The 19,106-nt window shown below is 47.0% G+C and overlaps 2 protein-coding genes across 3 annotated transcripts in view; both read left to right on the plus strand.

Moving 5' to 3' along the window:
• The first annotated feature begins 391 nt into the window (after positions 1-391).
• On the plus strand, positions 392-16,440 carry EIF3F (eukaryotic translation initiation factor 3 subunit F). Its single transcript, XM_074999676.1, has 8 exons — positions 392-689; positions 886-956; positions 1,424-1,503; positions 3,861-3,998; positions 4,974-5,065; positions 7,680-7,816; positions 8,415-8,528; positions 13,531-16,440. The coding sequence occupies exons 1-8, from the start codon at positions 407-409 to the stop codon at positions 13,606-13,608; spliced, it is 993 nt and encodes a 330-aa protein (XP_074855777.1). The 5' UTR covers positions 392-406; the 3' UTR covers positions 13,609-16,440.
• A 2,366-nt stretch (positions 16,441-18,806) lies between these two features.
• Positions 18,807-19,106, plus strand: part of ANXA7 (annexin A7) — a 56,987-nt gene continuing 56,687 nt past the window's right edge. The window contains exon 1 of one of the 2 annotated variants that reach the window (XM_074999712.1): positions 18,807-18,885. The gene's annotated coding sequence lies outside the window, so the exon portion shown is untranslated. The remainder of the gene's footprint in view (positions 18,886-19,106) is intronic. The other variant, XM_074999714.1, reaches the window with a different exon arrangement.

Below are 19,106 nucleotides of genomic sequence, written 5' to 3' on the forward strand. Positions count from 1 at the left end.
CGGGAGCCCGCAGCACAGCTCCGCGAGGCCAGGCCCTGTTACCATGGTGACGAGTCCTCGGGCGGGGACAGCGAGAGACAGTCGCCGCCCCCGACCTCGGCCCCACCTCCTGCCGGCCGGGTCCGCCTCCCTCCTAGGCCGCGCCCCAGACAGAGGCGGACCAGGCTGTCACAAGGCATACCAACAGCCAATGATAAAGGCTTTTGGACACAAATGGGCGGGCACAATAGTCAATTTCAGCCAATGATAAAGGATCTACTTACGCTCGTACCTCCTCGGCGCCTCGTTCCACTCCGGAAAGGGCGGAGCGCGGCCATTTTTCATCCAATGAGAAGGCAGGATTTGGTGACAGGTGTCTGGCTCAGCCTATTATTGCAGGCGTGGGGATCTTGCCTTTTTTCACAAAATGGCGGCGGTGGCGCCAGGTCCGGTGCCTGTCCCGGCTCCGGCCCCGGCCCCAGCCCCGAGTCCAGCTGCTACCCCGCTATTGACGGCGACCCCAGCGGGAGGTGGAGTGTCGCCCGTGCTCCCGCAGGTAACGGCCCCGGGCCCGCCCGGGCCCGCGGCGCTGCCCGGCCCTTTCCCTGGCGGCCGCGTGGTCCGGCTGCACCCCGTCGTCTTGGCCTCCATCGTGGACAGCTTTGAGCGGCGCAACGAGGGCGCGGCCCGCGTCATCGGGACCTTGCTAGGTAACAGCTGGGTTCGCCGGGCTCCCCTTGCACCTTCCCCCGGGCTCGGCGTGGCCGGGCGGCAGGGCCCGGGTTCTGGGTCAGCCTTCGCGGCAAGGGGAGCCTGACTCCTCCAGCGGGGAGGCGCGGCAGCGAAGGGCCTGGGGTGCTCGAGCCAGCCCGGCGCCGCCCCTCAGACTCGCCCTCTGTTCTGCAGGCAACGTGGACAAACACTCCGTAGAAGTCACCAATTGCTTCTCGGTCCCGCACAACGAGTCGGAAGATGAGGTGCGTGCTGGTCTGGGCCCCGCTTCAGAGCGTGTCTGTCCCAGCGTAGAGTTGGGCAGCTGAGCGGCATGACAGTGACGCACTGGGAAGTCCTCTGGTGGAAGATGCGGAGTATTGGTGGGCCAGCTCACTGGGCCATGTGGATAGCTGTGTGACCAAGACCCATCTCATCAGGCTCACGTTTATGCTGCTGTCCCGCATGATTCACCTTTTCTCTGTGGTGTTCTGGAAGTCTTGGGTCTGCTTGAGCCTCTGTTAGCATGTGTGGCTTTGCATGGTGGTTTTGGGGTAATTCTCTCCCATTAGCCTAGCGTAGGGAAGGCAATGAAGATGTCAGTCGTCTTTTCGGGGGCTAGTAACTACTAATGGAAAGTCTTTTCTGACTTCTGGTTGACAAGAGCTTTCCATTTCACTGCCTCCGTTCCCTGCAGCTGATCGCCCTCATGGTATTTTGTTCTGGTTCTCAGGTGGCTGTTGATATGGAGTTTGCCAAGAATATGTATGAGCTGCACAAGAAGGTTTCCCCTAGCGAAATCATTTTGGGGTGGTAAGTTCTCTTCTGTTCTGTGAGCATATGACCTGTTCTGTGCCCCCATTAAGCACCTTGAATTATTGGCCTTTGTGTTGAAACTTATTCAAAATCTACAGTTTGCTGAAATGACAGCTGGAGACGTAGAGTATAAATATTAGGAAATGGGATACAGTAAACCCTCCCAGATGCACGCATGTTAAGTGCGCATATGTCACCAAGGTGTGATTGGAGGTGGACCTGGAAGCTCCAACCAGAGGCAGCCACTGCCACACAGGTAAGGGGCGGAGGAGATCCCCCGGTCAAAAGGGAGCGGATCTGGCACGGCCAGCTCTTCCCCTGAATGCTGTTTGAGGGGGGAGCGGGGGTCAGGGGAGCCCTTGTTAACAGGGATCCCCGTGTTTAAAAGACCGCTGGTTGGTGGGACAAAGCTCCAGCAGCTCAGCCAGAGGCGGCTGCTGCTGTGGAGACACCAGGGAAGGAACTTTGTCAAAAGTTGGCACAGGCAGCACTCCCCCTGAGTGGCGTTGCCTGACCCAGACACCCCCACCGCTGCCCCAGTGACAATACTTGGCGAGAGCTAGCTGTGTTAGCTCTGTTCCCTTTTGACAGGAGAATCTCCCCCCTTGCCTGTGCAGTGGCAGGTGCCTTATTAAAACTGCTCTCTAGTTTATATATAACCATAGCTTTGCTCCAGCAGCCTTTTAACAGGGGGATCCCTGTTAACAAGGGGTCCCCCCAAGGCGGCCCCCCCCATGATAGCACTGATGGCATCCCAGGCCAGCTGTGATCCCCCTTCACAGGGTGATTGCCTCCCACTGTAGGGGCTTCCATAGCTGAGATGGCTCACAGCCAGCCAGCAGCCCTTTAACAGGGGGCTTCCTGTTAACAAGGGGATCCCTGCCCCTCCCCCCACAGGTGGCACCCAAGGGCAGAGCTGGCTGAGCAAAGTGCTCCACAAGCTCTGTTCCCCCTTAACAGGGGGATCCCTTGCTCCCAGTTGCGGTAGAGGCTGCTGGTGCTGAGCTGTTGGCCCTGCCCCTTGGCTTATGTGAATTTTGAGTTATACCTGGTTTTCCAGGAACATAACTGTAAATTGAGGGTCTGTTGTATGAGACTAGCAGTTGTGGAAAGTCAGTCAAATATATGTAGTTGAGCTGTATTTTTTTGATACTGGATTCTTCTCCCAAGAGATTACGCTTATCCCTCGCTACATGAGCCCAGTTGGTTCCTGACATTTTGCTTGTAAGTGTAAACTTGTAAGGGGGACACTAAATTCCTATTAAAATACTTGTAAAAGACTCTGGTTTCAAGTGTTTGGAGGGCCAGTAGATGGTGCTGCTTTTGAAAATTAAGTGAACCTGTGGTTGTGAAGGGGTTAAAGTCTGGGGACATAAGCGGGAGGGAAAGTGGGTTAAAACCTGTAGACAGCTCAGATGGAGGAGGTCCTGACCCCGTGGCTGGAGTGCAGCCAGCCACAGGGCTGTTGGTCTCTCCATAAAACCCCCGACCAGAGATCTAGCTGCTGGAGTGGAGCCAGCTGGGGGGCTGCTGGACTCACCCCCCCTCCACCTCTGGGGACCCCGTGGCTGGATTGGAGCTAGCTGCAGGGCTGACAGTCTCTCCGTCCCTTGCTGGGGACCCAGCGGCTGGAGCGGAGCCAGACACGGGGCTGCTGGTCTCCCGGTCGCTGCCAGTGGCTGGCTCATATTAGCGAGGGAAGTTCACTTGTCTAATGAAAGCTGGTAGGTATGTATCTCCTCGTTTAACAAGGGAGGACTTGCTAAAACAAGAGATGAGTGCCCTGGGAAATCAGGTGAAATATTGTATGGAACTGTGTTGTATAGACCTCTTGGGGTGGAATGCAGAGAAACTCATCTTAGGCTCTGTTAACCAGACAAAATAAACGTAAACCCCGATTCCTTTCTCTTCAGATGGCAGCTGTGGAGACCAAAGTTGATCGACCTCAGTGAGGTCCCAACTATGAGTTTAAGTTAACTATGTTTCAAAGAGATTAACTGCAGGACAGTTAAAGCAGCTGGATTACTGTCGCCCCATACTTGTAGTTCTGATGGTCAGTTTATGGAGGAATTGGGTTATAACTCTGCCTAAATGCTTTTTCCCCCCCCCCCCCCCCCATCGCCTGCTTTGAATTATTTTAAGCATTTAAATTCAGGTGTCTAAAGGCAAAGTTCAGTGATGCCCAGAACAAGTGGTACCAAAAGCTTTTTATCTTTGATATCCTGATAAAGATTTATCCTATTTTCAGAGCCGAGATATGAGCACATCATTGCTCAATGGCAAACATGCCTATATTTCTGAAATGTGAAGTGTTGGATGCCCAGGTTCTCATGTTCTTATGTTGTTCTCTTCAGGTATGCCACGGGCCATGATATTACTGAGCACTCTGTCCTGATACATGAGTATTATAGTCGGGAAGCGCACAATCCAATCCACCTCACTGTTGATACCAGTCTCCAGAATGGGCGCATGAGCATTAAAGCCTATGTCAGGTATTGGAGGGTATGGGTCATGCTTTGGAAAGTATGCTCTCCAGTGCTATTACCAGAAAGGGGCAGACAAGGGTAGGAAGAGATTTAGTTAGCTCATTGTCTAGTGGGTAGTGCAGAGGCTGTGAACTGGGTCTCCTGGTTCTATTCCCAGCTGTATCTTCCAATCTGGTGCTGTGGTCAAGTGACATAATCACTGAACTTCAGTTTTACCATTAGTTAGGATTAGTACTTGCCACACTTATCAGGGTGTTGAGACTTTCAGTATAGTTTTGTGAATGACTTGATTGTCACAGACAAATGGTTATATATAAACTAGGGAGCAAGCGTAATGAGTAGAGCCCTAGCAAATTCATGGTGCATTTTGATCAATTTTACAGCCAGAGGGTTTTAAAATGAGTGTTATGTTTTCTCCTGTTGACGTCTGTTATGTTTTGGTATAACTATGGGGGGGTTCCCATCCCAAAAGGTACTGGGAAATCAGTATGAGATCCCTTCCCTCTCATTAATGCTGCTGTGCAAAGGAGGATGAGTCCTGTCTCTTTCCAGCCCAGCAAGGACTCGCAGCCAAGAGTTCCCTCGCTGGAGTATTCCCAGGAGTGGGGTGCAGAGCTGGGGGAGGGAGGAGAGAGAATACTGATCCACCTCCACTAGTCTCCAGCATCAGGAACTTAAGCAGGAAGGAGACACTTTGAGGTGGGCCCAATCTCTCTTTGGGTGGCAGTAGCCATTCAGGGGAAGGAGGGGGATGCTCAGGCTTCAGAGGAGAAGGCTTATTTCATGGTCCTGTCTGGCATGTTTTTCATGGCCGTGAATTGGTTTGGCTCCTGTAATAAAGCTTTGAGTGACAGCTTTCAATTATTTTTCCAAATGCTTGCATCAGACCTGTGAATTGTTCGTAGGACACCTGTGTTCCACAGAACATAGTTTAAGAAACACTGACTTATGCTTTGTGTTTATAAATCTGGTCTTTTCTAGTGCTCCAATGGGGGTCCCTGGTAAGACCATGGGAGTGATGTTCACACCATTGACAGTGAAGTATGTTTACTATGATACTGAGCGGATAGGAGGTAAGCTGGTTTGTTTTTTGAGTACTCGATTTATGTATCATGGGATCATAGATCTGCATCCCTATCTTATATCGACTTCTGAACAACACGCAGCTATCTTTGCACTCAGTGCCTAATCTTCTTTGTTTCCCTGCTTCCCATATTAGGGGAATTCTTATGGCTGTTCAGTGCTGTCCAAGGATGCTGGGATTAGTGAAAGTTGAAGTGGCCCAGCATATGGGGGGTCACAGTGACACAGATAAAGGAATTGTGGCATGACTGCAGAGCAATGTGCTGTGGGGGGCCAGATGAAAGTTTGTGAATGGATTAGAAAGTGGTGTCTGGAAGAGTAGGAAAGAGAAAAATCCCAAGTACTAAAAGGTTAGGCCACAAAACAAGGAAGCAAACTCTGAACAAAACTTGGGAGAGAGAAGAAAGCAATCATGAGAGTTCCTAATGTCTTTGGCGTTATGAACAGACATCTACAGGTCAGCAGTTGTCTTTGTTTAGATGGCATTGTGTTGATGTGCGTGCCTGTTACTTGCCATGCTACGTGTGACTTCTGTTTCAATCCAGAATTTAATATGAGACAGGAAACTCCCTTTTTTTAAAGGGACACTGACAATTTAAGGAACATTTCTGCCTAAATGTTTGTGTCCAATTCACTTTTTATGGGGCGCATCTCAGGTTGTATATCAGAGTTTGGAAAATTATTTTTGGCATTTTTATCTGTTTGACTGTACTCTATGTAGCCCAGAGGTTTCCAAATTGTGAGGTACAGCAAAATGTTCAGGGTGTGTGGGTGGGTGGGTGTGTGTGTTTGGGAGGGGGTATTGGCCAAATGAGGCCCACACCAGGTCTGGGGGAGGAGTAGGATAGGGATCTCAGCCCCATTGCTGATACCAGCCCCCTTATCCCTGTTGGTGTCACAGCAGTCCTGTTCCCAGGTCTGGGAGTCATGGGGAGGGAGCATGGAGTAGAGTATGGCAGGGTGCACGATAAAAAGTTGGGGACCAGTGGTGTAGTCAGTTTCCAATTTGTGAGAGGGTCTCCAAGCAGAAAGGAGCATAGAGAACAGAAAAATATAATTGTATAGCTGAAAAAGGAGGGCTTGGGCATTGGTATTTTCTCTTAGGAGCTAGATTTCAAATTATTAGTGTCCCTTAAACTACCTCCGCTAAAGCGAAACCATATATATCGCGAGGTTGTCTTACACATTTACAATTACTGAAGGTGAAAATGAGTCGGGGGCATGCTGAAACCATTGAGATTTCTTGGAGTATCTGAGTGGCATAGGGAGGCTGCATGGCTGTCCTGAGTGGGGCAAGAGCCCGGGGCAACCCTTCCCCCTGCAGGACAGAGGACACAGGTCAGCAACCAGAAGAACATCTTTTTCATATTTGGGTTTAAAAAAAAAAAAAAAAATTCAAGGGCCGTAATGCAGGTGAATACAAGACGGGCCTTAGTTAATTACAAACTGCCTTTTGTAACCCCTTTCTTAAGAACAGAGCACCTGCATATCCCACAATGTACAGCACGTGTTAAAGGGGGAGTTATCCAACATTTAGAGATTACTTATTGTTTCATATGTAGATATGAGTTGTTCATTTTTGGGCTTTTAGATGTTTGCCATTTATTGAAAACAATCAGGGTTTTTTTCAGGACAACCACCTCTGGCTGCAGGCCCGGCCTTGCTACTGCTTTACCATTTCCTGCTCCACCCTCTTGCCCAAAGTGACCTTCCCTGAACAACATGAGCTTCAGGATTACTGGGGGGACCTGGTCTGGGGCAGCTGCAGGGACTGGCTACTCCTCTGGCACTCATGGTGATGATGGTAGCCAGAGCAACCCAGCAGCCTGCTCTGCTGTCTTGTCCCAAGGCACCTCACTCTGCTTTGTTGCTGTGACAGGATGTGGTTCGCTCTGGAGCTGTTGTGTGCTTCCTGCTGCTGTGGTGAGCAGAGCACAGTGGACTGGGAGAGGACAGTAGAGCAAACAGAGCAGGCTCCCAGGTCACTGCTGGCACTCCAGCAGGGTGGGAGAGGCACAATGCCTGCTGCTGCTCTGCTTCAAACATGCAGGTAATCGCTTGAGGGGCCCATCCATATGTCAGCTGAGGCAGCTGCTTCAGGGATGCCCCAAAGCATGCCACGCACTCCTGCGTATGATTGGGATGGCTCTGGCTAGAGCTGTACTGGGTGCCAAGAAGGCAGTATTGTTGCTTGGACCAGAGGAAAGAAGGCTGAGCAAAATGGTTAGGAGTCCCTCACTCTTGTTCAGACCGGATTGTAATCTGATGCTGCCTCTCGGGATGGAGGCCTAACCTTTCAAGCTTGGGTGCCTACAATTTCACATTTAGGCATTAAAATGGTCTGATACTTAATTGTTCTGAGCACCTGCATTCTTCTTTAAGGTCAGTGGAACTTGTACATGTATTGTCTCTTGCTCTCCCAAGTAGCAAATCAATATCCTTCTGAAAATGCCGGCATTGCTTCGTTAGTGACAGCAGTGCTGGATAAGGTTTCCTATTTTGCTGCAGTAGATGTCATCTTAGAAATCTGTGGAGAGTGGCTGGTGCTTGAAGCTGACCTTGTGGCAGCCAGTTTCTCAGTCTCTCTCTCTCTCTTGGGTACAGTTAATCTCATCATGAAAACCTGTTTGAGTCCCAGTCGAGTGATTGGCTTGTCCAGTGACTTGCAGCAGGTGGGAGCATCATCAGCCCGGATCCAGGATACCCTGAACACAGTACTGCAGTATGCAGAAGATGTGCTGGTAAGCCTATTTGGTACTGACGTGACTGCTGTTTAGTTCTGGTGCCTACTATTCCAGAGGGATGTTGATTTAAGTCAGAGAATTTTTAGAGAGAGGAACCATGAGACTGATTAGAGGATTAGAAAACATGTCGTAGTGATAGAATTAAGCAGCTCAATTTATTTCACTTAGCAAAAGGAAAGTTAAGAGGTGATTGATGTAATCTGTAAATACCTACATTGGAACAAACATTTAATAAGGGACTCTTCAATGTAGCTGAGGGATCTTTAACAAAATCCTACAGCTGGAAGTTGAAGCTACACACTCAGATGAGAAATAAGGCATATAGGTTTTTAACAGTGAGTAACCATTCTAATAGTTTACCAAGGATCATGGTATTCTCCATCACTGACTATTTTTAAATTGTTTTCCTAAAAGCTATGCTCCAGGATTTAAGTAGGGGAAGTTCTATAGCCTGTGTAACACAAGAGGTCAACTAGACAATACAGAAGATATGACTCTCTTCCCATTCATACAGGGAAGAGTGAGCTTTTCCTTGTCTATGCAGTAACTTTGTTGCATCTTGTTTGTTGTAAAATGTCTTTATTTTGATGGTTAGTCTGGTAAAGTCGCTGCTGACAACACTGTTGGACGCTTCCTGATGGATCTTATTAACCAGGTCCCAAAGATACCACCAGAGGATTTTGAAACTATGCTGAACAGCAATATCAATGTGAGTCCTGTTACTCAGTTTTTCCTGGGTGTCTTGTGAATATTGGGAATATTTTTCCTTTATAAGCATTCTCAGTGTGATTCACTGAGGATCCACAGCAAATTTATTGCCCATGTGTCTGGACTGTGGGGAAACTAGAGGGGTCTGTCTTTTTTCTATCCAGAAAAAAGAAGGTATTTGAAAAGAGATGCGATGTTCCCCAAGCTTTGTAAGGAAGACAAAGGGGACTCTCTCAAATTGGAAACTGACTACACCAGTGGTCACTGGCATAAAAGGATCCTCAGAGAGGGAAAACTATGATCACTATAGTCACCTGGCATTTGTGACTTATGATATATAAAATGGAGACCAGGTTGCAACATAGTCCTGGAAATGGTCCTCTAGGCATGATACAGATTTGTCCATGATCAAAACAAAATCCCACCCTTTTTACCCCCACTCTTCATAAGAATACAAGAATAGCAGCTTTACAGAGTCAGACCAATGACACATTTAGCTCAGTATCCTGTCTCTGATAGTGGCAGATACCAGATGCTTTAGAGGGAATGAACAGAATAAGACAGCTATTGAATGATCACCCCCTGTTGTCCCGTCCCAGATTCCAGCAGTTTGAGGTTTAGGGACATCCAGAGCATGGGGTTGCACTGCATGGCTAATAGCTGTTTAGGGACCTGTCCTTCATGAGCATAGCTGTTTCTTTTTTGACCTCACTAGTGCTCTTGGCCTTCACACAATCTCCAGGCAATTAATTTCATGATTGCTTTGCTTTGTTTTTAACCCTGGTGCCTGTTAATTCAGATGACCCTGAAAGGCCAGATAACACTTGGTTTATTTGCTTTCTCCACCAGTCACAATTTTAGAGACCTCTATCATAGAAAAGAGCTGATACTCTCTACTCTTCCTTCTAAGTAAACTGTCACTAGGTAAAACAGTCCTAGGCTACGTCTACACTAGCCCCAAACTTCGAAACTGCCATGCAAATGGCCATTTCGAAGTTTACTAATGAAGCGCTGAAATGCATATTCAGCGCTTCATTAGCATGTGGGCAGCCGCGGCACTTTGAAATTGGTGCGGCTTGTCCCGACGGGTCTCCTTTTTGAAAGGACCCCACCTACTTCGAAGTCCCCTTTATTCCCATGAGCAGATGGGAATAAGGGGACTTCGAAGTAGGCGGGGTCCTTTTGAAAAGGAGCCCCGTCGGGACGAGCCACACGGCGGCGAGGCGCATCAATTTCGAAGTGCCGTGGCCGCCCTCATGCTAATGAAGCGCTGAATATGCATTTCAGCACTTTATTAGTAAACTTCGAAATGGCCATTTGCGTGGCCGTTTTGAAGTTTGGGGCTAGTGTAGACACGGCCCTAGTCTCTTAAATCTTTCCACATATGGAAGCTGTTCCATACCCCTATCACTTTTTAGCATTCCATTTTTGTATCTTTTTTCCGGTTAATAATATGGATTTCAACTCAATATTTATTGGGTTTTCTGTCTTTAATTTACCTAACCATTTCACAATCATCTACACTGTCCTAATCAGGTGGCTGATAGGGGCTTCCTAAAGCTATATTCTTTATTACCCAAGCATAGAATTTCTACCCATTGAGAGAGTGGAATTACTGTTTACATCTTGAAAGGTGTGGTCCTCTTCCAGTCTCCAGCAATTGCAGTTTTTCATGGCTGAATGTCTGTGAACAAGGCTTACTATTAATTTGTCAGGTTAGGCTGAGGGAATGCGCCAGAGAGAAAGCTATGGCCAAAAAGGCAAAGCCAGCCTGATGATCAGAAAAACTGGTTTTAATTAGTAACCAAAATTGGAAATAGGAGGGCAAAGCTACCTGAGAGAGATGAGGGAACTTCTAAAGGCAGCCCTTTCAAAAATGAAAGGCAAAGGAATCCTTAAACTTGTTAGGATTTGTGTGCGTAACCTGAAAGCTGATTGTCTTGAGAGACGAAATATTTAGGACAACTGTACAAATAACCAGATCTTACTGCAGTTGATTTGAAAGATAGCTTGCAACTGGGGTAAAAGATGAGATCTCGTTTTTATCTGGTCAGCTTTTAGGCTTCATATTTTTCCAAAACGAAAAAGCAGTCATGTAGCACTTTAAAGACCTAAGAAAATAAGTTATTAGGTGATGAGCTTCCATGGGACAGACCCACTTCTTCAGATCATAGCCATACCTGAACAGACTGTATATAAAGCACAGAGGTCCAAAAATCAAGGTTGGCAAATCAGAAGAGCAGAGAGGCAGTAGGAGGGGTGTGTGGGGTGCGGGAGTTGAGTTAGATAAAACAAAGTATGTAAAAGTCCCATATAATGGGCCGGGTAATTGCTGTCCCAGTTCAAACCACCTGCTAATGTGTTGAATTTGAATATAAATAACAGTTCTGAGCATTCCCTCTGTAAATGGTTGTTAAAGTTCCTTTTCAGTAAAACAGACTTTCAGGCTGCTAAGACTGGTCCACTTCATTAAAGTGCTGGCTGACAGGTTTGTGCATTAGGAATTTTTTGATGTGTGTTTTGTGTCCATTCGTTCTTTTGTTGAAGAGTGTTTGCAGTTTGTCCTATATACATAGTGTGTGGGCATTGTTGGCGCATGATAGCTGAGGAACAGGAGAATGTGCCCTTAATTCTGTGAATAACATGGTTAGGTCCAGTGATGATATCTCCAGAATAGATATGTGGACAAAGTTGGCAATGGGGCTTGTTGCAAGGAAAAGTTCCAGGGTTGGTGGTATTGTGGTATAGCCTGTGGCTGCTAGTGAGAATCCTCAAGGTTGGGAGGTTGTCTATAGGGGAGAACAGGCCTGTCATCTAGGGCCTTCTGGAATTTGGCATCCTGATTTAGGATAGGTTGTAAGCCGTTAATGATGAGTTGCAGTACTTTGAGTTGGGGGGCTGTAGGTAATGACCAGTGGTGTTCTGTTGTTGACTTTTTTGGGCCTATCTTGGAGTGGTTGGTTTCTGGGTATTCGTCTGGCCTTGTCAATTTGTGCGTGTGGGGGGGGTGTGGTTTTTTTGAAACTTCTCCCAGTGGGTAATTCAGGGTTATGAATGTTTGGTAGAGATCTTGTAGTTTTTGGCTGCTGACAGTAGAATCAAAGTAGATACAATTGTACCTAAGGGCTTGACTGTAAATGATGGGTCGTGTTGTGTGTGCAGGATGGAAGCTATAGCATGTAGATAAGTATAGCAATCAGTGGGTTTCCGGTAGGGTGTGGTACTGATCAGGCCATCCTGGATTTGTAATGTAGTGTCCAGGAAATGTCTTGTGTGGAGTGGTCAAAGGCATATGTTGATGGTGGGGGTGCAGATTGTTAGTCTCTGGAATTCTTCTAGAGCCTCTCTTACCATGAGTCCAAATGATGATGATGTCATTGATGTATCATAAGTAAAGGAGGGGTGACAGGGGATGAGGGTTGAGGAATCGTTGTTCCAAGTCAGCCATAAATATGTTAGCGTATTGTGGGGCTATGCAGGTTCCCATAGCAATGCCAGTAATCTGGAGGAATAAGTTGTCCCCAAATCAGAAATGATTTGTGGTTGAGAACAAAGTTAGAGGTCAGATACCAGATATTCCTGATAGCTTCATGTGAAATATTAGTGTAGAGCGCCTCTACATCCATGGTGACAAGGATGGTGGTGTCAGGTATTTTTCTGATGTTTTGTAACTTCCTCAGGAAACTAAATGGAGTGGGCCATTCTGCTAATGATGTGAAAGTCTGCTCTTTACTGAAAAGGAACTCTAACTGCCATTTACAGAGGGAATGCTCAGAACTGTCATTTATATTCAAATTTGACATGTTTAATGCAGTTTGAATAGGGACAGCAATTACCTGGCCCATTATAAGGACTCTAACATACTGGCTATGTCTACACTTAGAGAAATCCTCGAAAAAAACATGCTAATTGCCACTTTGGAGATTTTGCTAAGTGTAGATATGGCCATTTTGTTTTATCTAACTCTTAACTTCTCCACCCTACACCCCCTTCCTGTCGCCTCTCTGCTCTTCTGATTTGTCACCTTGATAACAATTTTTGGACCCCTGTGTTTTATATAGAATCTGTTCTGGTATGGCTATGATCTGAAGTGGGTCTGTCCCATTGGAGCTCATCACCTAATTATTTTGTTAGCCTTTTAAAGTGCTACATGACTGCTTTTCTGTTTTGATAGCTGTGTTAGTCTGCATTCTGTCACTTTTTTTTTTTTCAAGGAGCTTTTTCTGTGTGCACATCAGCTGTAAGCAGAGTGGATCTGTTACTTAGAGCATGGAACTGAGCCCAAATTTGGTTCCCAGATCATTTTCCTGTGATAGTGGGGTTGGGGGGGAGGGAGTCTCAAGTTCTGTTCCTCAGTTTGCTCAGCTATAAATTAAAATCTCTAACTCTCCATTTGTAAAGAACTTTGTGACCCTTTTGTAGAAGCGGTAAGTGGTGTTTATAAGCAGGATCAGGCTAATTCAGTAACTAGATCAGATGTCCAAGAAATGGCTAGTTACCACAGAAGATGGTGGTGTTTGTTCAGTTAAGGGTAATTCATTAATGCTGGTTTTGATTCATTGTCCCCCCAAGCATTGCCTTGGAGGTGAAAGTATTCTACAAAGGCCCTGATCACTTTCACTAAGGATAGCGTTGTTGACACTCGTGGTCTAGCTAAAATGCAGTATTGGCAATTATGCTGTCTCCCTTCATTCTTCCTTCAGTTTTGATTGACTGGAGCAGCAGTTCTCAAACTTTGTTTGTACTGTGACCCTCTTCTGATAACAAATTACTGTGTGACACCCTCCCCCCAGGACAGGGGACCAAAGACTGAGCCCCACCAACCCATGTGGGGAGGCAGAGGCCCAGGGCCAACATCCACCTTAGAGAGGCAACCCTATTAAAATACCCACTTTGGGGGCCCAATCCATAGTTTGGGAAGCCCTGCACTGGCTGATATTGCTACCTTCTCTCTTCTCTTTAATATGCTCAATCAGTCTAACTGCTGTTCATTTCTTTCTCAGGACCTGCTGATGGTGACCTACTTGGCAAATCTTACACAGTCCCAAATTGCTCTCAATGAAAAACTTCTGAGCTTATAAAGGTCTCCCTGCCTTCTGACACTTGAAAGCCTGAAGATACAGCAGAGCGACTCTCCATCTTGGAGTCTGTTCTACTGAATCTGTACCGTAGCTGCCTAAATGATTCAGTATTCCCCTGATGCCCATCATGTCCCCACCTGCCCTTCCTCCCCCACAACTGTGGTTCAGACAGTGGAACAAAACTGCATTGTGAGCCACTGCTAAAAACAGAATTGATGGCTCCTCTTCAGTGCTTATGAGCTGCTGTCCCAAGTTGCCCACTTACTTAACACAGAACTCCATTATACTGACGATTATGGATTCTAAATTTAAGTTCCATTCCACTGGTAAGAGTGACTTTTCATACATAGCTATTTCTTCTTCCTCACAGTCTACTCAGATCATCTGAAGAACTGGGTCTTGCTCATGACACAATAAATTTGTTAGCCTTTAAGGTGCCACAGGACTGCTTGTTTATGTAGTGATAGTGTCTTAAAAATAATTGTCAGGAGAGAAAACTAGAGAACATAGGTGCAAACCAAGCTCTACAGAGTGCCTATATGTCTAATGTATTAACATGGTGCTTGAGAACCCTCATCATAGACTGATGCCATTATGCTGGAGGCTTTTAGCTGTTTCCATACTCTAGCTTTTGCCTGCCATCGGAATCTCAGCAAGAGAACTATGATTTGCTGTGAGTCAGTGATGTTGTATTGCATTGGTGCTGGTTGTTTGAGAGAGACTACAGGATGATGGAATAAGGTGTTTGGAAACTAAGTAGAAGTTGGGAAGAGGGTGGAGGAAATGGTGAAAAGTGAGCTTGATAACTGAAATTACACCTGAACTCAGACCCACCATTGAGCAAATTTATCTGCTAAACTGCTTTCCTTGCTTGGTTGCTTGTGTAAAATATACATTTAAAAAGGGGTACTCTAGAGCATTCAAAGAAGACATTATCAGTGTTTGAAATTAAAATGAGCATTTCATGGAGTTCTTTCTTTCATGAATCCCAGACCGATAATGTTGATTAGGTTCTGTAGATTGGAACCTTTTTGTGTTTCTTGGATGTTCTATTTCAGTGACCAGCAGACTGTCAGAGGAAGGATAAATACTACCTGATTTGCATCTTATTGCAGATCTCTTCTTCACTGTCACCCAATAACATTTTCCCTTGGGAACTGGTTTAGCTGTGTGTCATGAAGATGGCCTGTCTGAGCAATTTCTGCCAGAAAGCACTAATAACTAACTTCCATATGGAAACTGTGTGTTTTGTCATTTTACTGTATTAGGCTGTAAATGTAGTACAGAGGAATGTTGAAGCTAGTATTGTATTGATTCCATCTGTGTTAGATTTTTCAGCTACAAATTGCACCCTATTGTCCCACAACATCTCTGGTCCAGCAGGACCACACGTTTCAGGACCACAATCTTGGGGCTGGGGCAGGGTCAGCATCCACAGGGTTGGTGTCACAAAGCGTGGCTGGAGCCAGTGTCCATGAGGCTGGGGCCAGAGTGGGGGCTAGTAGCTGGGTCAGAGATGCTGGAGAGTGTGGCTGAGGGGGCTGCCTGGCAGCAGAAGCCCTGGACCTCCCCTGGTCCAGCAAATTCTCTTGTTTTGGGATCAGAGAGTGCAATCTGTACAAATCCTGATATGGGATGCAGATTACAAATCTGGCTCTTCAAGGTGGCCTACAAAGAATTTTTTTTGAATAACTGAGCTTGTCCTGTCCTTCTGTATACTTTGACAAAGGCATATAGAAATTGCTTTGGTAGAGGATTGCTCTGATCGCCAGGATATTTGTGCTCTCTAGAATCTTAATTTTAAAGCTCAAGGTGAATGAATATTGAATTTGTAACAAAAGCTTTGTTATTCCAAGTTTAAATGTTAAAACAAAGCCAAGTTTTAAAAGTCTGAAAAATTCATTTTCCCTTTTATTTGTTCAATTTACACACTCAAGTCTTCTGATGTAGGTGTTTTACTAATCTCCAAACAAAAGTCTTCCAATGTGACCTGAATTTCTAGTATGAAAACAAACTACTGGAGTGGGGAAGGGGGAACCATTTAACCTTTTGCCAGCCTAAAGAAGTAAAAAGGGGGGCTTTATGCTTTTTTTTTTTTTTTGCACTTCATATGATATGACAATGCCAAAATAAGCTTGATCACAGGCTTTCCAACCCACCCCATCCCCTGGAAGTGCCTTACAGGTCGAAATAACTAAAGCAATACTATTCCACAAACTGAGTGCTATCCACAGAATACACTGAAGTGCAGAGGTTTCAATGACAAGGTAAGGCGTGCATTGTGCTGTTTGAGTATACCAGCACTTTAACATTTTTGAAAGGGTAATAGAGGTACCTTAAAACCTGACATAGGATTGGCTTTTGTCGCTTTTATCATATAGTGTGGAGTGGGAGGAAACCCTTCACCAAAGAAGGGCTGCATTGCTGAGTGGAGCTGCCAGAGAAGAGACGAAAATACTATATGGGGTCAGCTAGCTGCACCATAGCGTGCCATATCATTAAGTGGAGAAGGAAAACTAATTTTCCAGCAACTCATTCATGCTTATGTCCATCCTGGCTTTTTCATAGGTAACTGGATATCTGCTTTTTCTTAAACTCTATTCCTTGGGTTTTTCAGTGATAGATTTTTCTTGTCCCTATTTACCAACCAATTCCAGAATGGCAGTTTGTGTGGCCGTATGTTTTCTATTCAAATAAAGTAGGCATTACTACCCAGTTGGTAATAGTCAGTTAGACATATTGCCTCCTTCACTAAGCATCTTTCAAGGTAAGTTCCAGAACTCTTAGGAAGCACAGGAGAAGAGAGTACCTCTTCTAGAGTCTAAAATGTGCAGAATACATTGGTCCTAGAGATGTTGCAACAGTTGAAATGTCTTTTTAAATAAAACTTAAATATAAAATCCCCTCAGAGAACCTTAACTTCTTTAGGTTACTCAAGAAATGCCAAAGTAGACTTGCCTATGCACATTTAATTCTGTACACTTTGGGCATTGTTAGCCTCTGATCACACTCTCCCTTCTCCCACCTCCCAAAAGGCCTGTGTGTTTTTTTTTTTGTTTTTTTTTTTTTTGGTCTAGACTGAATGGAGTGTGTCTATTAAAGGAAGTAGGGATCAACTCACTCAACATTTTAAATACCTCATTTGTACAATGGCTGGATCTTACCTTTCAGTCCCTGATTTTTTTGGGAGCAACACAACCTTAATGTTATGTATGTAGCTTGATTTCCACATATAGCTTTCAGCAGTTTTTTATACCAAAATATATCTTCAGCCAGCAGCATGGTTCTCCTAAGGCACAGTTCAGGGAAAGAGAGGGAGTTAACTGAGATCAACAGGTAGCAGAAAATTGGTGGGAAACATACTTGTCACCTACGAATGAGCAAAGAAAAACCCATGATAAAAATATCAAGTTGTCTTAATGTAAGTGTAAGCTGTGTCTTGAGGTGCTCCTGTCTAAATAGGATAGCTGAACCAGACTTGCTACATCTATTGTTTACTCAGAGAGGGTGAGGCTCTTATTTTTAGTGTTGCTCCACTCATCAGTAAACTTAATGGACAAAGTTCACCTACCACTCCTCTAGCTGAAGTTTGCTGTTAACCATTGTTAGGAGTCCTACAACATGATTCACTGGCATTTGCTCAGCTGCTAAGCAAACACATCCTTTCAACTTACCAGCTAAACTGAGTGGGCAATACATAATCATTCTGAAGTATGTGCAAGTTATAGGTAGAGGAGGGGATAACTATCACCAGGGAAGTCTTGAATGAGTGCTTTAATTCCCACTTTTGTATGCACATAGGAGAGATACACATCTCCTAGAACTGGAAGGGACCTTGGGAGGTCATCTAGTCCAGTCCCCTTCCCTCTTGGCAGGCCCAAGCACCATCCCTGACATCTATTTGCCCCAATCCCTAAATGGCCTCCTTCAGGACTGAACACACAACCTCAGGTTTAACAGGCTAATGCTCAAACCACTGAGCTGCCCCTCGTGCTGTAGTAGCTTACTGTAAGTCAGCCTCACCCTTTCAATTTCAGCTTTGTTGTTTGCTGAGAAGTAGCTTAGTGGCTGTCTGTCTCTGGCTTCCAACTGAAATGTTTTTCTCAACAAGTGACTTGAATTTACAGGTCTGCTAAACAGCTGTTTGGTTTCTGTAATTATTGGTAGCAACTTTCTTCCTCATTCTTCTTTATTAAATGTGACACATTATATAGCATGTTATCAAGGGTGGATTCCCCTCCCTCCCACCATAAAATATGCTAGTTCCTAAATGGTGTAGGATAAAAATATAGTAATCACATGACTTTCAAAGTGCACATAACTAGCACTCAAAATTTGAGGATTGTGGTGGAGTCCTCTATCACTGGTAACTTAGAATCAAGGTAGTGGTTTGTTTGTTTGTTTTTAAGATATGGTCTAGTTCAAAAAACATTTTGTGTAATGTTTCTGGCCTGTGTTACCCAGGAGGTTAAACCACATGCTCACATTGGTCTTTTCTGGCCTTGAAATCTCTGCCAGGGTTGCGTTATAAAACACAGAGCACCCCAAAAGGGAGTGCATCGGCAGCGGCCAGCTGACGCGGAACTCGCGGCTTGCAGCCCAGGAACAGAACGTGAGCGGCAGGTGCAGATACGCTCCCTCTCAGGGCTGTCCCGTTTTTGAAAGGTGAAATGTGGCAAGCCCGACTCTGCTCCAGGCCCAGTGAGCCCCAGGCCCGGGCTGCCACGAGCAGGGGGAGCCCTGAGCCGAGGCAGTACAGACGGCAAGGCCCGGGGGAGAACTATGGAAAACAGCTCTGCCGGGCCCGAACGGGTCCCCTGCTCTCAGGCCGCCCCGCCAGGCGGCTCGCTCGCGCGGGAGGGGACTTGGCGCTGACGGGACCTTCCTTCTGCGGTAGGCCCCGGCCCCGCAGCCGCCCACGCTGCAGCGCGGGGAGCCGGGAGGACGGCGCTCCGCACTGCCGAGTCCCCCGCGGGTGGGGCGGCTCCGCACAGCCGGGCATGGGCTCCCCGCCCTGAGGAGAAGCGCAGCTCCCCGGGCGCGGCCCCTCCCTCGCCCAGGGTCCCGCGCTATCCACGTCACTAGCCCGAACCGGGGCGGGGGAGCTGCGGGCCCAGGGCGCCGCCCTCGCTGAGGGGGTGGCCAGGGCCGCGGCCGAGCGGGGCGGAGCCGAGCCGAACACCGCCTGGGGCGGGTCCCGGCGAAGGGTGGGGCGGCCCGGGCTCCATTTTGTGAGCGCCGCTGAACGGGGGCGGAGGTGGCGAGTTCGCGGCTCAGGTGAGTGGAGCGTGCGGGGGTGGTACCCGCCCGGGCCGCCCGCTCCCCCGCCAGCGGAGGGGCTGGGGCGCTTCCCCCCGGCGCCGGGGCCCCGCCCCGCGAAGCGGCCGTTGGCGCCGGGCTCCGCCTTCTGTCTCGCGGCGGCCCGGGCCGCTGCTCTGCGAGTCGTCGGAAGCGCGGCGGCGCCTGACGCGCGGGGCGGTAACGCCGGCCTGCCCAGC

Source organism: Carettochelys insculpta, chromosome 7 (genome assembly GCF_033958435.1).
Source record: "Carettochelys insculpta isolate YL-2023 chromosome 7, ASM3395843v1, whole genome shotgun sequence".
Lineage (NCBI taxonomy): Eukaryota > Metazoa > Chordata > Testudines > Carettochelyidae > Carettochelys > Carettochelys insculpta.